The following is a 15,536-nucleotide window of genomic DNA, read 5'->3' as shown; positions in this document are numbered from 1 at the left end:
TCCTTTCCTCCTCCCCAGGAAACATCCAGGGCTTCCAGACTGACTGATAGTTAAGGCTTAAAATGAAAAAAAACACAACCAAACAAAAACCAAAAACCAAAAGGGGTGATGCAACATCCCTTTTTCAGTTGTATCTAAAATATTAAAATAAAATGGGGAAAAATATCCAGCCAGCAAGAACAAGATCCTCTCCTCATAGAAAAGTTATCCCCAGCCAGTCAAAAGTCCTGTGGAAGGTCAGAGGAACAGCTGTGCTGGGAGTGCTTCGATTGGTAACTTGTGACAGAGGAAGTTTAAACCAGTCCCACTCCTCAGGGAAAGCAGCGCTATGAAGTGGGTCCCTAATGCCAATAAATGCCACATCAAGTGTGGTGGTTCAGACCTGCCCCACCACATGCCACAGGTGCTGCTCTCTCCCAAAAACACTGATCCCCTGGTCCCTGTGTTCAACACTGGCCTTCAAAATGTTTAGGAAAATTAGGGAGGGAGGGAGGGAGGGAGGGAGGGAGGGAGGGAGGGAGGGAGGGAGGGAGGGAGGGAGAGAGGGAGGGAGGGAGGGAGGGAGGGAAGGAAGGAAGGAAGGAAGGAAGGAAGGAAGGAAGGAAGGAAGGAAGGAAGGAAGGAAGGAAGGAAGGAAGGAAGGAAGGAAGGAAGGAAGGAAGGAAGGAAGGAAGGAAGGAAGGAAGGAAGGAAGGAAGGAAGGAAGGAAGGAAGGAAGGAAGGAAGGAAGGAAGGAAGGAAGGAAGGAAGGAAGGAAGGAAGGAAGGAAGGAAGGAAGGAAGGAAGGAAGGAAGGAAGGAAGGAAGGAAGGAAGGAAGGAAGGAAGGAAGGAAGGAAGGAAGGAAGGAAGGAAGGAAGGAAGGAAGGAAGGAAGGAAGGAAGGAAGGAAGGAAGGAAGGAAGGAAGGAAGATAGATGGTGGTGATAGGAGACACTGGAAAAAAAAAAAAGCATTTCTATCTCTAAACTTATGCTGCAGGATCTTTGAGTTGTTAATGAAAACAAGGAAACCAGAATAAACTGCAGTTTTGATGTGGCAGAAAGATGAACCAGGGCTGAAACAAAGGAGTCTTCCTGACTTGGAGAACCAGCTAGGAACCTTACAGCAGAGCTGGAACTGCTTCACAAGGGTTCCCAAATCTTTTCCTTTTGCAAGGAAAGCAGCAAATTTAGTGAGTCTAACAGGAAATAATCAAAGGTGAAATTTCTTACCCTATTCTGAAAAAATGCAAAATACGAGGAGTGGAAAGGGGCTGAGAAACAGCTTTTCCTTTTGCCTGCTTGTCTCCTGCACTAAAATCAGGACCATAAAGCACCATGGGAGTTAAAACACTGCAAAAGGCTACTTTCAGCTATTGAAAGCAACCCCTACATTTTCTTTTTCAAGAATATGGCCAGTTCTGGAGTGCAAGAAAAAGCTTATAAAAAGAAAGGATTTTACAGTAAATTGAGAGACTTTAGTGATGTTGAGCAAATAATTATTTAAACAAAAACTGAGAAAAAATGCCAAGTCTCTTTACTTATTCCAGAATTGCAGCTCTGGGTTCATTTAGATTTTAAATTCTTGCTTAAACAAATGTTTATCCAAACGTGCCATCTCAATGATGAGCGTTTCTGCTGTCTGGGGACAGCTCCATGTTTGCTACCTAGAGCCTCTTAAACCCACTTTAAAACATAGGGAGGTTTTGTCTCTTTGTTTTTTTATTTGTTTTTCCCTTAACTCCAGCACTGCTGATTGGAAAGGTTTCAGAATTTGGCAAATATCCAGAAATCAGCAAACATCCTTTCTTCATGCTAATTTGTAAAGCTGAAGTGGGTGCTGACTCCAGCAATACTGGAACAAGAGGCTCTGTAAAGCACAGCTTTTCCCAGGGGCTCGAGCCCCCTTGTGCTGTGGCAAACCTGATGCTTCAGTATCATTTGCAAGGCCCACCATGAGTAGCACAGAGGCTGTGGGGTTTGGCACGGAGCTTCCTCTGCCCATCCTTGGCCTCGACTCCCCACTTTTGAGATCCTTATTGCTATCACTGTAAACAGTAAGTGAGGGATGAGGGGGACTTTAAAAAGGAGCTGTATCCTGTCCTTCAGGCAGAACAGACTTGTCTCAGTCACAAGCTGCAATCAGAAGCACACAACTATTCCTCAAGTGACTTTAACCTTCTCTGGATTTTGCCAGCAGTCACCTCAGATTTCATTTTGTTTCACTAAGTGCACTGGATGTTTCTCTGGTCAAGACCCATATTCCTGCTTTTCAGAACTGAAGCAACGTGGTAAAATACTGCTAACCCAGACTTTGAACCTGCACTGCTTGAAAACAATGCTTTCCACACACAAGAGAGAGAGGAAAACAAAAACAAAAACCAAAATGGGAATCTTAAGAGAGTGACACTGTAAATTGAAACATTTAAATACAGCAAAACATAAATTCCTCTTCTATGCAAAGCTACAAAAGTCCAGTCTTTGTATTGTCTTCACAGGTTATGGTTTATGGCTATGCTGAGTCTCTGAGATTCCTTTTTTCTTTTTTTTTTCTTTTTTTTTTAATATATTTTTTTCATTTTTTTGAAATCCTGTAGAGAAGACCCTGCGGACACATCTTTGTGTTTGCAACTTTCTGAATTACATTGCAAAACTGTGCATACAGAATCTGAGAAATAAATACATTCATTACTGCACATACATATTGATACAAAAACAACACTGTCAAATAGTGTTTGCACCATCTTTGTTAGATATTAAGACCAGGCAAAATTAATATTTCATTTTCCATCAGCCCCCCCTCAAATGCTTGAGGTGGCTTTGGTGTAGAAGGTAAAAGCTACAAAGGGTCAAGACTAATGATGGGGAGCCTTCTTAAACCTTTTTATTTTTGGCTTCAGCGGTATTTTAGCAAACCATCCTCATTGGTCATCTTTAAACTGTTCTACCATGCAGATCGGTTTAGGTTTCCACCTGGGCAGCTTTAGGAGTTTTGGTTGGGCTCTACGTGCAGGACTGTAAGGTCTGCAGTGAATCAATCCAGCGCTTTCATTAAGGGGCTCCGAGGGCCCGGAGAGCCCAGCCCGCCCGGGGGAGGCCGCTCGGTGCCCCCGGGCTGGGCCGGGAGCGGGCTGGGCTCTGCCGCGGCAGCGGCCGCAAAGCCTCACAGAAGCTGAGTGTCAATAGCTCTTTGGTGTCTTCTGTGACCTTTGTGGCTCCTGCTAACACCCCCAGCACGGAGCTGGGCCTTTGGGGCTTTTTTTGCCAGGAATTTCTTTTTGGAGGTTTTGCAGTAAAGGACTGGAAAACAGCCCAGCTCCCCATGGTTGAAGTTATGGAGATGTGCTGGGTACAGCAGCTCCCAACATCTTCTAACACCCTTTTTTATCTCTAGAGCTTCTTGCATCTCCCTTTGTCCTCTTGATTCCCTCAGACTCCTCTGAGGAAGAGGTAGGCTGGAATGCCTCTACAATAGTGCCTGGGTCTCACTGCCAGCAACATCTCTCATGGATTGAAAAAAAAAAAAATTCTACATGCCATATTTGTAATTGCCCACCCTCTCCCCACCCTCCCCGAGCAGTGCTGGAATGCAGGCTGGGACACAGATCCCCCTCCCAAGCTGGGGAACATTGCGTAGCCTTCAGAGACAAACCAATGGAAAAAGCAAAGATTAATTTTGACTGGCCCCTAGATCTGTTGAGGTCTGAAACTGTAAAAGTTTATGTAAACAATGAGATAAATATATTAGTACTTTTCTGAGCCAAGTGAGGTTCCATACTCATTCAAATGTGCTTTGGTTTAAAAAATAGTTTTGTGAATTTGGGTATGAGCTTCTTTATTCTTTTATACAACTTTTGCTATTTTATCTTTTTTTTTCCTGTTATTCCGAAAACATTCTGGAACTAAGTGACTAAAGTATATACTTAAGCTGCCTGGCCTCTTTTTTTTCTTTTTTTTTTCTTTTTTTTTTTTCTTTTTTTTTGTTTCCTTTAAAGTTGTTTTATTCCTCTTGAGGCTCTTTGTGTATTTAAAAAAAAAATCAAAATAAAAAAAAAACAAAAACAAAAATGCAACTCCCTCCCCCCCACCCTAAAACTCTTAAAATCTTAAATATGAAACTAGTGTTTTGCTTTCTCATTAAAATACAGAAAAATGTTGATACAATACTATGTCGTACAAATGCAGTTGAGTGTTTAGGCCCCAAGCAGGCCTCAAACAGTCCCTGAAGTTTTGAGTATTATTAGTTATTCATTATTACTGTCACAATTTGGAAAATGTCGTTTATACTCAATCTATGGAACACAACTTTACACAGCTATTTGAAAAAAGAACATAATTTCCTTTTGTACAATACTCTTGCTGTACACAGACTTTATGTCGTACTGTTTAAGTGCTGGGGAGGGGATTAAAAAAAAAAAAAAAAAAAAGATGCTCCAAAAAATAGTTTTTAAAAAATAGCATTGGGTCCTGAAAGTTCAACGTAATTCTCAAGGCTTAAGAAACAAATGAAGATGGGGCCTGGGGCAGGGGGAGAAGCTACATCACCCACACACACGTAAAAATGGAATTAAGAGAGGGGGAGCAGGGGTTTGCCTGCCGAGGAGCTCCGTGCCGGTGCTGCTCCCCCGAGAGCCGCTGGCCCAAGGTGGCTCCAGCCTGCCGTCCCCAGCGGCACGCAGGGCCACAGCCGCACCCCAGCCCGGCCGCAGCCCTCGCTAAGGGACCTAAAGCCTGCTCTGGAAGGGCTCCTTGGCCGGCCGGCTCCGCCCTGGGTGGCTGGAGGGGAGGCAAAGGCGGGGTGAAAGTGCCGAGGAACTCACTCATCTTGCACAGCTGTCCCTGGGTTCTGCTCAGAGTCGCTCTGAGCACAAGGTAGATGGCACGGCCTTCCCTATCCTCCCCAAAGACTATTCTGGGGACGTTCTCAGGGTGGGGGTTAACAAGGAATCAAGGAGAAAACAATTCAATATATATTCAAAAATATGGAAGTGCTAAAGACGCTAAAAGCCCACTTAACCCCCGAAAACAGCGCGTCTCAGCACAATCAGACAAAACCAAAATTCATGCACCCCTCCCGCGCTCCGGGGCTCGCAGGCGTCCGGGAGCAAGCGGACAATGGCACTGGGAGAAGCACACGGGAGCGGCTGGAGAGGGGCGAGTGTTCCCTGTAACGTGACACCAGGCCGAGGCTCAGCGCCTTTGGGTTGTCTATTGCTTGGAGCCTGGATTCCAGTTTCCTCAATCATTCAATTGACCCAAAAACTTCTCATGGACTAGACTACCTTCAAAACAAAAAAAAAAACAACAAAACAAAACAAAAGGAAAAAAAAACCCCAACAGAAAATGAAGCTTATATTTCTTTGTTTTAGTCAAACATGCTCACTTTTTTCTTTTTTTTAAATTTTTTGGTCAAAACTTTTAAAAATTGTTTGTTTTGTTTTTTTTTTTTAAAAAAAAAAGACAAAACGTGAGGTTTGGTAAAACTTACGCATAGAGACTATACTGGTTTGAGTGAAAAAAAAAAACGAAACACCAAAAACCAACAAATGAAAAAATGCAAGTGTAAACCTTAGTCATTTCAGAAGGGATGATTCTACTGGCTGTGAATTTTTACCACCACAGTCACGGGAGGCTTGAAATAAGCCATAGCTTTCCACAAGGTCACGCCAACAAAGTCAAGGGGGCCAAGAATTGGTGGGCAAAGTTCTCTCTCTGTCTTCTCTCCTAAACCAATAGCAGCTGTTGGCTGTGATATCTTAGGCAGATGTTGCAAGAACATTTTGTTTCTTTTTCTTTTCATTTTTTCTTTCTTTTTTTTTTTCTTGTGTGCGTGTGTTAAATTGTCTAAAAGGGAGGATATGAAACACTTTGGTTTGCTTTCTCCTCCTCTCCCCCACCTTATTGCACTCTGGATTCTAGTAAATTATAGGCTGCTATGCCCTCACCCTCTGTCCTGCCAGGTGTTTACAGACTGACCCAGATGTGCTGGGGGAGTGGAAGATGAGGGGGACATTTTCCCCTCCCCATAGTATCCAGACTCAATAAACAAAGCTGGAAAGGGCCCAAAAAGCTCAGAGAAGTTTTCTGCTTTTATCTAAAAGTGACTACAGACAGCCAAGAGACTGCGAATTGAGCCAGTCCAAGCAGCCAGCACAGCCTCTAGCTCAGTGTATTTTTTGCTTTGTCTTTGGCCAAGCTTTGCTTTAACATTTCTCTAGTTGACTTTTGATGGAAGGACGGGGTGGTAAAAATCCCTTAACTTTAATTTAGCTTCTACTTTTATACATTTAATTACTTACAATAAAAGAAAAAATGCCTAATCTTTCACTAACCATCTTATTGTTCTCATGAATTCAAGAGGTAGCAAAGGTAACAAGTCTGTCCACACAGACTTGCTCTTTAGTGAGGGAGGAAAGCTAAAAACATACACACACACAAAAAAATAAAATAAAAAAATAATAAAAAAGTACCTATGGAACTTGTAGCAAGTCCAGCCTACATCAAACCCCTTCCCCACCCACCCACCCTAGAATTAACCTCAGACCTTCCAGTTCAAACATTCACATAAACGTTACAATGGTTTTTCCTTTAATAAAACAAGTACCTCTAAGCAAAGAATATTCATACGAAACTACTAGAAAAGTAAAGACGACCCCCTGCTCACTGAAAGAAATTCCCAGGGCTTCCAGTCCCTGTTCAGTCATGGGTAAGGCAAAAGAGGTTTGCGTGTTTTATGGGAGAAGGTGGCACATAGTTACATGTGCCAAGGACAAAGATCAAAACCAAATTGGGGAGGGATGGTAAGGGAGGCTTCGCCATTTCTTTAAGTGAAGTACTGGTGTTGGTGGAGCCCTGGGAGCTGCTCCCCCCACCATTGCCAGCCCAGGGGATGGGGGTGGGCTCCACCACTGCTGTGGCTTTCCCACAGTCTCTGGAGGGGCTGCCAACCCTGTGAGATGGTCCACAGACACAGCTTCTGCACTTGAGAATGCTGTTATTTCACAGCTACTAGGCCACTGAAAAGGTGTACTTTGTTTTCTTTTAATGGCAAGAAATACCCCTACTGAGTTTGGTTTTAAGAAAGGAGGTGAGTACAGTGAGAACAGAATGAGGCAGGGGGGAGAGGAGGAGGGAGCCAGCAGAGGCTGAAAGTTCCCCAAGGTCTCCCTACCTGCTCCAGATAAGCAATATGGCAATGCAGTCGATGGGTGCAAAAAGAAGAGGCATTTCTTGCCAGGTCATCAGAATTTGAAGGGAGACTGGGACTAAATGCATCAGCTTGGCTGTGGACCTTTCTTTTTTTTAAAAAAAGGAAAAAAAAGGAACTTTTTTTTTAAATGTTAAAGCTACATTTGTTTAGGCCTCTCATGACTGAACAGAGTATGGGGAGTTGCCCCCTTTTTTGTTTTGTTTTTTTTCTTTTTTCTTTTTTTTTTAAGCAGCAAGTCTACAGAAAGGTAAATCACTGCGGATGGGCTTGAAGCTCATTCTGGAGTCTTTGGCTTATGTGGGAGAGGTATGCATTCGCAGGTGGCTGATCAGATTGCGCTGCTGGGTGAATTTCCCACCACACAGTTGACATTCGTAAGGTTTTTCTCCTGAGTGGACACGCATATGCTCTGTTAGTCGGTACTGCCGGGTAAAGCGCATCCCACATTCCTCGCAAGCAAAGGGCTTGAGCCCCAAGTGGCTGCGCATGTGCCGTGTCATGGTGCCCCGCTGCGTGAACATCTTGCCACAGATGTTGCAAGGGAAGGGCCGCGTCAGCCAGTGAGTCTTCTCGTGCTGCCGCAGCGTGGCTGGATCCTTGTAGCTCTTCTCACACACTGAACACTTGAAGGGCCGGGACTCTGCAGCGTAGGACTGATTGGGGTTGGACAAATCCTCAGCTTCATCCTTGCTGCCGTATGTGCCTTCCTCCTTGATGTAAAGGTCTTCCTCGGTGTGCGTTTCCACATGGGCATTGAGCTGCTCGGAGCTCGGGAAGCCTTTGCCACAGGGGATACAGACATACAGGTTGTCACCGTAGGCCACTGGCTCAAACCCCTCCTGCCGGTAGACATAGTTGGCACTGGTATGGCCGCCGCTCTCACTCTCACTCTGGCCGCTGTCATCACTGTTCTCCTTACCGTTTTCTACCTCCTCCTTACATGGGTAGGGCAGGTCTGCCCCGTAGGCCCCGGCCAGACTCCTCTCCACAGACTTGGACAAGGGCCCCAGCAGGATACCATTGGGCAGCCCTTCACCCTCGTCCCTCTCTTTGCCCCCTTCCTTTCGGTCAAAGGCGTTGTCTTTCTTGATCCACTCCTTCTTGCGGGACGAGTGCCGGAGGCCCTTGCGCTGGCTGCTCTCTGTCAGTGAGTGGTGGCACTCCTCGCTCAGATCCATTTCCATGGGGTCGCTGCTGTCTGCCATGCTGTGGGGGGCTCCGACACCAGACTCGTCGAACAATGAGGCACTGTTGGCTGCAGGGGCTGAGGCAGATTGGGGAGAGCCGTGCTGGCTTTCGCTGTGCTGCGTGTCATCCTGGGAGGCTGCGACAGGGAGCGAGGGGCTTTTTTTGGACAAGTCGAGGCCTAGCTCCTGGTCACCAGTGCTCCCATTCGCACTGCTGCTCCCACCGCCATTCTTGCTGGTTCCCCTGCTTAAGGAGTGACAGTTCTCTTGGTTGGAGCTGCTGATGAAGACCTCGTCATCAGAGAGCTTTCCCTTTGACAGCTCCTTTGAGTGCGAGCCCTTCAACCCCTCATTTGACCCTGAATAGCGAGCTTGGATGACTGAAGCAGTGGAAAGTCTCTGACTCCTGGCAGATCTCCCAACACCAAGGCCACCGGCCTTGCCAGCGAAGGACTTGCTGTTCCGCTTCAGCTTCTTTCTGCAGAGAGCTGCCAGGTCGTGCAGTTGGAGGTAGCTTGCTGCGGTGAGGAGAGCATTAAAGTTCTGTTCACCGGGCTGGTCAGTCGTTAAGAGCTTACCAGTATAAATAAAGTCCAAGATCTGCCGGAACACGGTTGGGTTCACCATGTCGGTGTCTAAGTTTATCAGGTTGTCATGCAGAACAAGGGATTTGAAATACATGCTGCTGGCTGCCAGGATGTTCTTATGGGCACGAAACAGGGCATTTTCTACCACAATGATCACATCACAGAGGAAACCTTTGGCTCGTTGCTGGTTCAGCTGCAGTAGCAGTTGTTTGGCATGATTTGGCAGTTCCATCTCCACCTTCTCTTCCTCTCACCTTCACCTTACCACCTGCAAAACAGGACAATGAGAGGTGTGAGCTTGCTGTCTCCACTAGAACAGGTTACATTTAATAGACTGCTTTAACACAGTGCAGTCTATGTAAGGCTTGACACTGTCTAGGGAGATCTGAGTACATTGAGCCCTGCAAGATGTGACCCTGCTGGGAATACAGAGAGAAATATTTCTCATGCTAAGACTTGATTCAAATCTTTCAAAAATCAGATTTGTAATTATCTTTTTACAGAAGCAGTAGTCATTGGCTGGAATCACTATTCAAAAGATACCAAGATAAAAACAATAGTCAGGTACAGGGGAAAGTGTTCTCTCCTGACACAGACTTGAAGGGAGGATGAGAAGCAAGAAAAAGAGGAAGAAAAGAGAAGCATCTACTTCACTGTCATTTGCATATCTGAGCATGTAAAATAATTAGCATAAGCTGCAGTTTCCCTGCTTTAATGTGTAGTTTGTTTCTTGGCTGTTACACATTGAAATCTTATAACACCCAGCTGCTCTAGGGTTGAGAAAATGACATGTAGCAACTAAATCCATTGAAGATGGAATTACCCACACTGAGGTGTGAATGGGAAGTCTCCTTAAGAGTATAAAAAGCTGCTTTAAAAACCACTCCCCTGCCAATGTCCATATCCCAATCCATTGACATGTAGGGTTAGAATCAACCCTCAACTGGCTGAAATTCAGGATGCTGAGCTAGCTAAATGGCACCAAATGTCTTCAAAAATCTGAAACATTTTTCTCAAGTTAATTTTGTTCTGTCTTCAATTTTGAAATAATTTTGTTTAAAATAATAGAGGCAAGTAACATCTCTCAAATCACAGCTTCCTATCTTGAAATACTGTAAAGAGAGGAAAATTGTGATTACCTGCATTTCACAAACAGTAGTCATGATGTATTTTAGTTTAGATGCTTATATTGGCCTTCCCAGTAGTATGAACTGTAGGAAACACCAAGTTTGAGATATGTCAGAACTAACTGCAGTTGCATGTTTGGTAGATATTACAATCCATGAAACCCAGAATTCAATCTGGGGGCTGCATTTGGGAATCCAAGATAAATTCTAATTTTTTTTCCTTGTTGGGTTTCTTTTTGTGTGTTTGTTCATTTGAAAATGCCAACTATTATTCGCATTTATCTGTTAAAGTTGATTTTAAATAGTTTCTGAGGTTCAGAAGTAGGAATTAAATACAAAATTTAACACAACCACCATTTAGCCCTCTACTTCCTTTCTTCCTTTCCCAGTTCATCATATTATTGAAACATCTCTCTAATTGAAGGAGAAGCAAGCCATAAATACAGAGAAATTAACAGCTTAAGTTTTCTCTTAAAATCATCATCAGTTAATTGTTTTGTAGTTTGTGAGTTCCACTACCACACTTTTTCCCATCACAGTTCAAGTGATGAAGCATTAGACTGCCTTATGTTCCCTCCAGGCCAAGTATAGGTACACAACAAAAAGAAATAAGGACTGATGCTGTTAGTATAAAAAAAATTGCTTCCCTTAAACCTGATTCTCACTATCTGATGATAAATAGAAAGATTTAATTTGGCAGAAAGGTGGTAAATTTATATCATCCATTTCTGCACAACAGGGAAGTTTTGCTTTATGAAAAAAAGCTACCAAAAAGTAAACAAATGCAGTATTTCCTTCAGCGTTGTTGCTTGACTACCCTGGTACTTTTCCCAGCAGATCTGCTGAGCAGGTGCCTCCCTTCTTCCACAGGACACAGCTCTTCCCTTGTTTTGCTGGTCAGCCTGGTGCTTGCTTATGCTTTTGGTAGAAGTGCAGCAGCATCTGATTTAGCATCCACACAGATCCCTCTGGCTCACCACCTTGACCCAGAGCTAAAAAGGCTGCTCTGCTTTTCCGTTTGATTTTGTTTCAGCAGGGGATGGTAATCCAAGAAGACGGTGGATTCACCGCAGTGCCTTTGTGCACATGAATGTTGTTTTCCAGAGCTCGATGGCTTTAGAAAGGGTGGCAGCCAAAAGAAGGAAGGACAGGCTTGCCATGGTGCTAGTTCCACCTACAGTGTTTCTGTAATAGAAACTCACCCTGCAGAATCTGAAAAATGTGACAGGACAGGGGCTACCTCCACTGAGCAGTGCTGAGCACTTTAAAACCAAGTTTTGATGCAGTTAGTCACATCAGAGTTGCAGCACTGTCTGGTTCTAGTGGCTTGCTTCCAGAATTGCCGATTACGGGGAAGAAGCAGCAGCACAGAGGCACAAAATACCCACTTTTATCTAGCCAGGCCAGTAAGGCCTTACTTCTGTGTCACTGAGATACATTGATAGGGGGGGACAAAAACATGGCTTGCAACTTAACAGCATCTCTCTATATAAATGCATCCTCCTCAAGATAGCAAGAAACAGCCTAGTACTACAATTTCACTACAAACATAATGGTGCTTTTCCATGCATGTAACACACAAAATCCCTGGGTATAATTTTTAAGTGTTCCATAAAGGACAAATATGTGAAAGGAAGGGAAACAGTACGGCCAATATTTTCTGCCTAAACAAAGTAGTACTAGTAGTAGTAAAAATAATAAGATGGTACTGAAGTAAAAGTGGGCTTATTTCCCATTGATGTGGCACTTAAAGCTGAGGTATAGAAATCGTTGCATGCAAGTTGTCTAAGCCTTAAGGCTTAGAAAGCTATCAATGCAGAATAGTTTTAGCATTTTACTTTTTTTTGGTTTACTTTTTTTTTTTTCTTTTTGTCTTAAATGATATTGAAACCAGGTAATGAGCCTGCAGAGAAAGCCCTGGAAACAGAGTAAGAATTCTAATTCTGCTACTGACCTTCATGAGAAAGATAATATTATTAAACTTCAGTATGTTCTGCAGCATAAAAACTAGCATAGTACAAGTTGTTTACATTACCTCTATTTATCTCACATGTCAGATTTTACAGAACTGTTCATGTTCAGTAGGACATATGTATAAGGTAGGCTATTATCTTCAGTAGATTTTAAAAGCAGTGGTCAAGTGTAAGCAGTATCACCCTGCCTATCAAATTTGAATTTGTTAGCTGAAGTCTAACGTGGATTTAACAACCCCCCAAAAAATGAATGTAATGAATCAAGGCAGAAGAACCTACAACAAACACAGAGCACTGTGTTTAAAATGTTGTTAGAATTGCCCACCAAGGGCTTTGACCAGGACAGGAGTATGGCTCAGAGAACACTCCTTTGGCTGACATCCCTTTGTCAACAAAAACCTTATAGCAACCTGCCTTGTGTATCTTGTGAGGTCCTCAACAAAAATGAATCCAGTCCAGGTATCTTCCAGAGGTGGACAGTTACAAACCCTTCTTTCACAATGATGCATTTCAGAGGTGGAGGAAGAAAAGTGTGTTGGAAAGGTTGTTAGCAAAAGAGAAGCAGGCATTATTCCTTAACTTACAGCATTCCTAGAATCTCACTTCTAGCTGTAAGCATGGGACCAAGGACAACTGTGAGTTTAAATCCTGTTTAAAAGTTATCTGCCCAAAGAAATGGCAGGTGCAGCCTTAGAAAGGCCTTGCTATCCATTGGTTTGCAGAGAGTGTCTCTTAACAAACCATAACATTTGAATAACATCACCACAATCCCCCAAAGCCCTAAAAAATGACAGTGGGTTTATACTTCTTGTATTTCAGTATCATTTTTAATAACCCTTCCCTTTTTGTTTTCTGAAAAAAAACCCAGAAAAAAACATACTCCCAGTTCAGAGGAGCCCTGGTTTAGAAAAGGCTCAGATGCGTTTCTAGTGAAAACCCAACCCCAAGACCTCAAGAATACATAGATGTCTCACTGGGGCCACAGTCTTTAAACATTGAATGTGGTGTGCAAAAGTTCACCCCTTTGCATTTAAAAGAGGATTACAGAAGGCTCTGGACAAATAGCAGCAGTGATGGTCTTTTCCCAGATTCAGGTTGATTACCTCACATTCAAGACATTTTTTTCAGTGAGCAGTGAATCTGCTCAAATACTCCCATGCAAGGAGGGAATGAAACAAGACTAAGGCTCTTCACTACCTCCACCATATTCATGACAGAGACACAGCACATGCAAAGACACGAGAAGTACAGGGCACAAATCACAGAATACAGTAATGCTGCAAGCAGATGCCACACATCAAACAAAGCTTTGCAAGCTAAGAGCCGACAGCATCTTAATAAGCAATATTGCCCCAGGAGCTGGGTAATAGCGAGCTGCTGTGCCCAGCCTGGGACACCCTGTGACCCCATGGGCAGCAAGGCTGTGCACAACACACAGGCTGCTCCTGGAGCTGTGCTGCTCTCACTACACAGCAGGAAAAACTTCATTTCCTCTCAGTTTGCACAAAGACTCTGGACATCACAGAAAATGAAATTGTTAAACAGAGGAGAAGATAAATCCCCTCACCCCTTTCAACAGTATAAAATCTACATATTCACTACAGGTTTGATTCTCTTTAATATCACTAAATCTCTTCTTAAAAGTAATTACTGAATGAATGCTAAATGTGTTATCTTAGCAACCTCTGGCAGGAGATGCTGTTTGATTTAATCTTTGAGTTATAGATTGCAGCACATGAATATTGTTTACCTTTTAAGAAGCAACACCAGTGAAGCAAAGAATCAATCAAAAACAGATCTAAGGAATCACTCATTTCACGTAGAGGATTTGTGGCTGGATGAGAAGGCTAGACACCGAGCACCTGAACAGTGAGCTAACAGTACTGCAGATAAAAACCAACAAACAGATTAGATGTGATGTATCAAATTAGATGCTGTTAAAACGTCAGCCTACTGTGCATGTTATAATAGACCCAGGAAAAGACAGTGGCCTGCTTACTTATTTCTCCACCTTCCCAAGCAGTTAAGCTGCACTGAGCAGACACTGCAGCAGCGAGCATGGAGAAAAACAAGACAAAATGAAACCCACTGTTTCCTACATTGCTCTCTCCCACCAATTTATGACATTAAAAATGCTGCATCCAGCTGCTACTGGAATTGAGTGAAACTGGAACAGATGACTTCTGCGCCCTTCAGTTTCAGATGAACCAACTTGTTTGAGCACTTAATGACCCCCACTGGGAAGAGAGCTTTCCTGTTCCTCACTGTCTCATCTGATCTTTCCCCACATCCAAACAGAACCAGGACCCTCAGAGGTGTCAGTGTAGTGGGTGGTTCAGGGCCACCAACTGCCCCCAGCAGCTGCACTTGGCAGATCATTAGCCCATGACTTTTAGAGGTATTCACATTCTAGAACAGCAGAAGCATGGGAAGAAGTGCTGGAACTGTGTTAGTCCAAATAGTTCCCTATCCCCAGCCCCTGTGAGCAGTCAAACAGCAGAATTCGGAAGCAGAGGCACAAACATGCATTTTCATCATTGGCAGTGGAGCAGCAAAAGCTCTGTGAAGAAGGCTCAAGCAGAAAACAGGATGCAGCACCCTTGTTTTTCTCACACAAATATTTAGCACTTTAAAATAGCTAAGACCAACATGTGAAGTTACTCGGGCAGAGGTCTGCAGAGCTGGGGGAGGGAGAGAAAGCATGCAGGACAGAGCAGGATGTGCAGCTGATTTTGCAGGTGTGCGTGTGGAAAAGAGAAGGAAAATGGAGGATGGAGGATAAATTCGCAGATACCATATCAGCAAACTGAAAGTTGCCCTTGTTTAGTTTGTTACATTCCAATTAGTGCCAGGCAGAACTGCCCTCCCGGCTCCCTGAGGCAGCTCTTGCAGGACTCCCGCAGAAACGGCACAGCTTTGCTTAAGGACATAAGCACCTGTCTGGTACCTCTGTGCGGCAACGTTTGGATATTTGGGACGTGGGCAATACCTGCTCAACTGCTACCAGCTCCTGGCCCAAAAAGGAGAGAAAAAAATAGTAAGATGATTTCCCAGTCCCTTCTCTCATGTTCTAGAATAAAAAGGAGAGCCTGACAATGCTAGGCCCTTCTCTACTGCATGGCAAACTTCCCAGGGAAGGGGAATCTCCATGGGTGAAAAGGGTGGGGGCCCTGTGTGCATGAAAGCACTAAAATCAGGAGAGCAAAGTGATTTCCAGTCAGTGCAAGGCTTCAGCAAAGCAGGAACACCTTGCTATACAAGCTGAAACTATGAGCAGTAGAATGCAGATTAACCACTTGTTTGCCGCTTACCATGCCAGGTACATTGGGCTAAAGGCACCTCCATCCAGTGCTGCCCGACGTGCCAGGTACATCCCATGATGTTCCATTGAAATCACAACAGGCCATCAATAGAACGTGGCTGCACGGATGCAGAATGGAGAACCAGCAGGGACGCTGTTAAATGCAATTAAAA

The 15,536-nt window shown here is 44.0% G+C and overlaps 1 protein-coding gene across 38 annotated transcripts in view; it reads right to left on the bottom strand.

Annotated features, from left to right (window-relative positions):
- Positions 1 to 6,545: 6,545 nt before the first annotated feature.
- Positions 6,546 to 15,536, bottom strand: part of HIC2 (HIC ZBTB transcriptional repressor 2) — a 72,134-nt gene continuing 63,143 nt past the window's right edge. For 7 of the 38 annotated variants that reach the window (XM_086856346.1, XM_086856356.1, XM_086856355.1 and 4 more), the window contains 3 exons: positions 15,374 to 15,517; positions 13,813 to 13,945; positions 6,546 to 9,230 (listed from right to left, as the gene is read on the bottom strand). In XM_086856346.1, coding sequence (XP_086712472.1) covers positions 7,482 to 9,194 — 1,713 coding nt within the window. In that variant the 5' untranslated portion in view covers positions 9,195 to 9,230; positions 13,813 to 13,945; positions 15,374 to 15,517 and the 3' untranslated portion in view covers positions 6,546 to 7,481. Of the gene's footprint in view, positions 9,231 to 10,101; positions 10,174 to 12,476; positions 12,552 to 13,812; positions 13,946 to 14,998; positions 15,073 to 15,373; positions 15,518 to 15,536 lie in introns of all 38 variants that reach the window. The other 31 variants (XM_086856344.1, XM_086856348.1, XM_086856349.1 and 28 more) reach the window with 10 other exon arrangements.

This window comes from Cyanistes caeruleus, chromosome 18, assembly GCF_971803275.1.
Source record: "Cyanistes caeruleus chromosome 18, bCyaCae1.hap1.1, whole genome shotgun sequence".
NCBI lineage: Eukaryota > Metazoa > Chordata > Aves > Passeriformes > Paridae > Cyanistes > Cyanistes caeruleus.
Note: the sequence above shows the minus strand (reverse complement) of the source record. Positions and strands in the feature narration are given on the sequence as shown.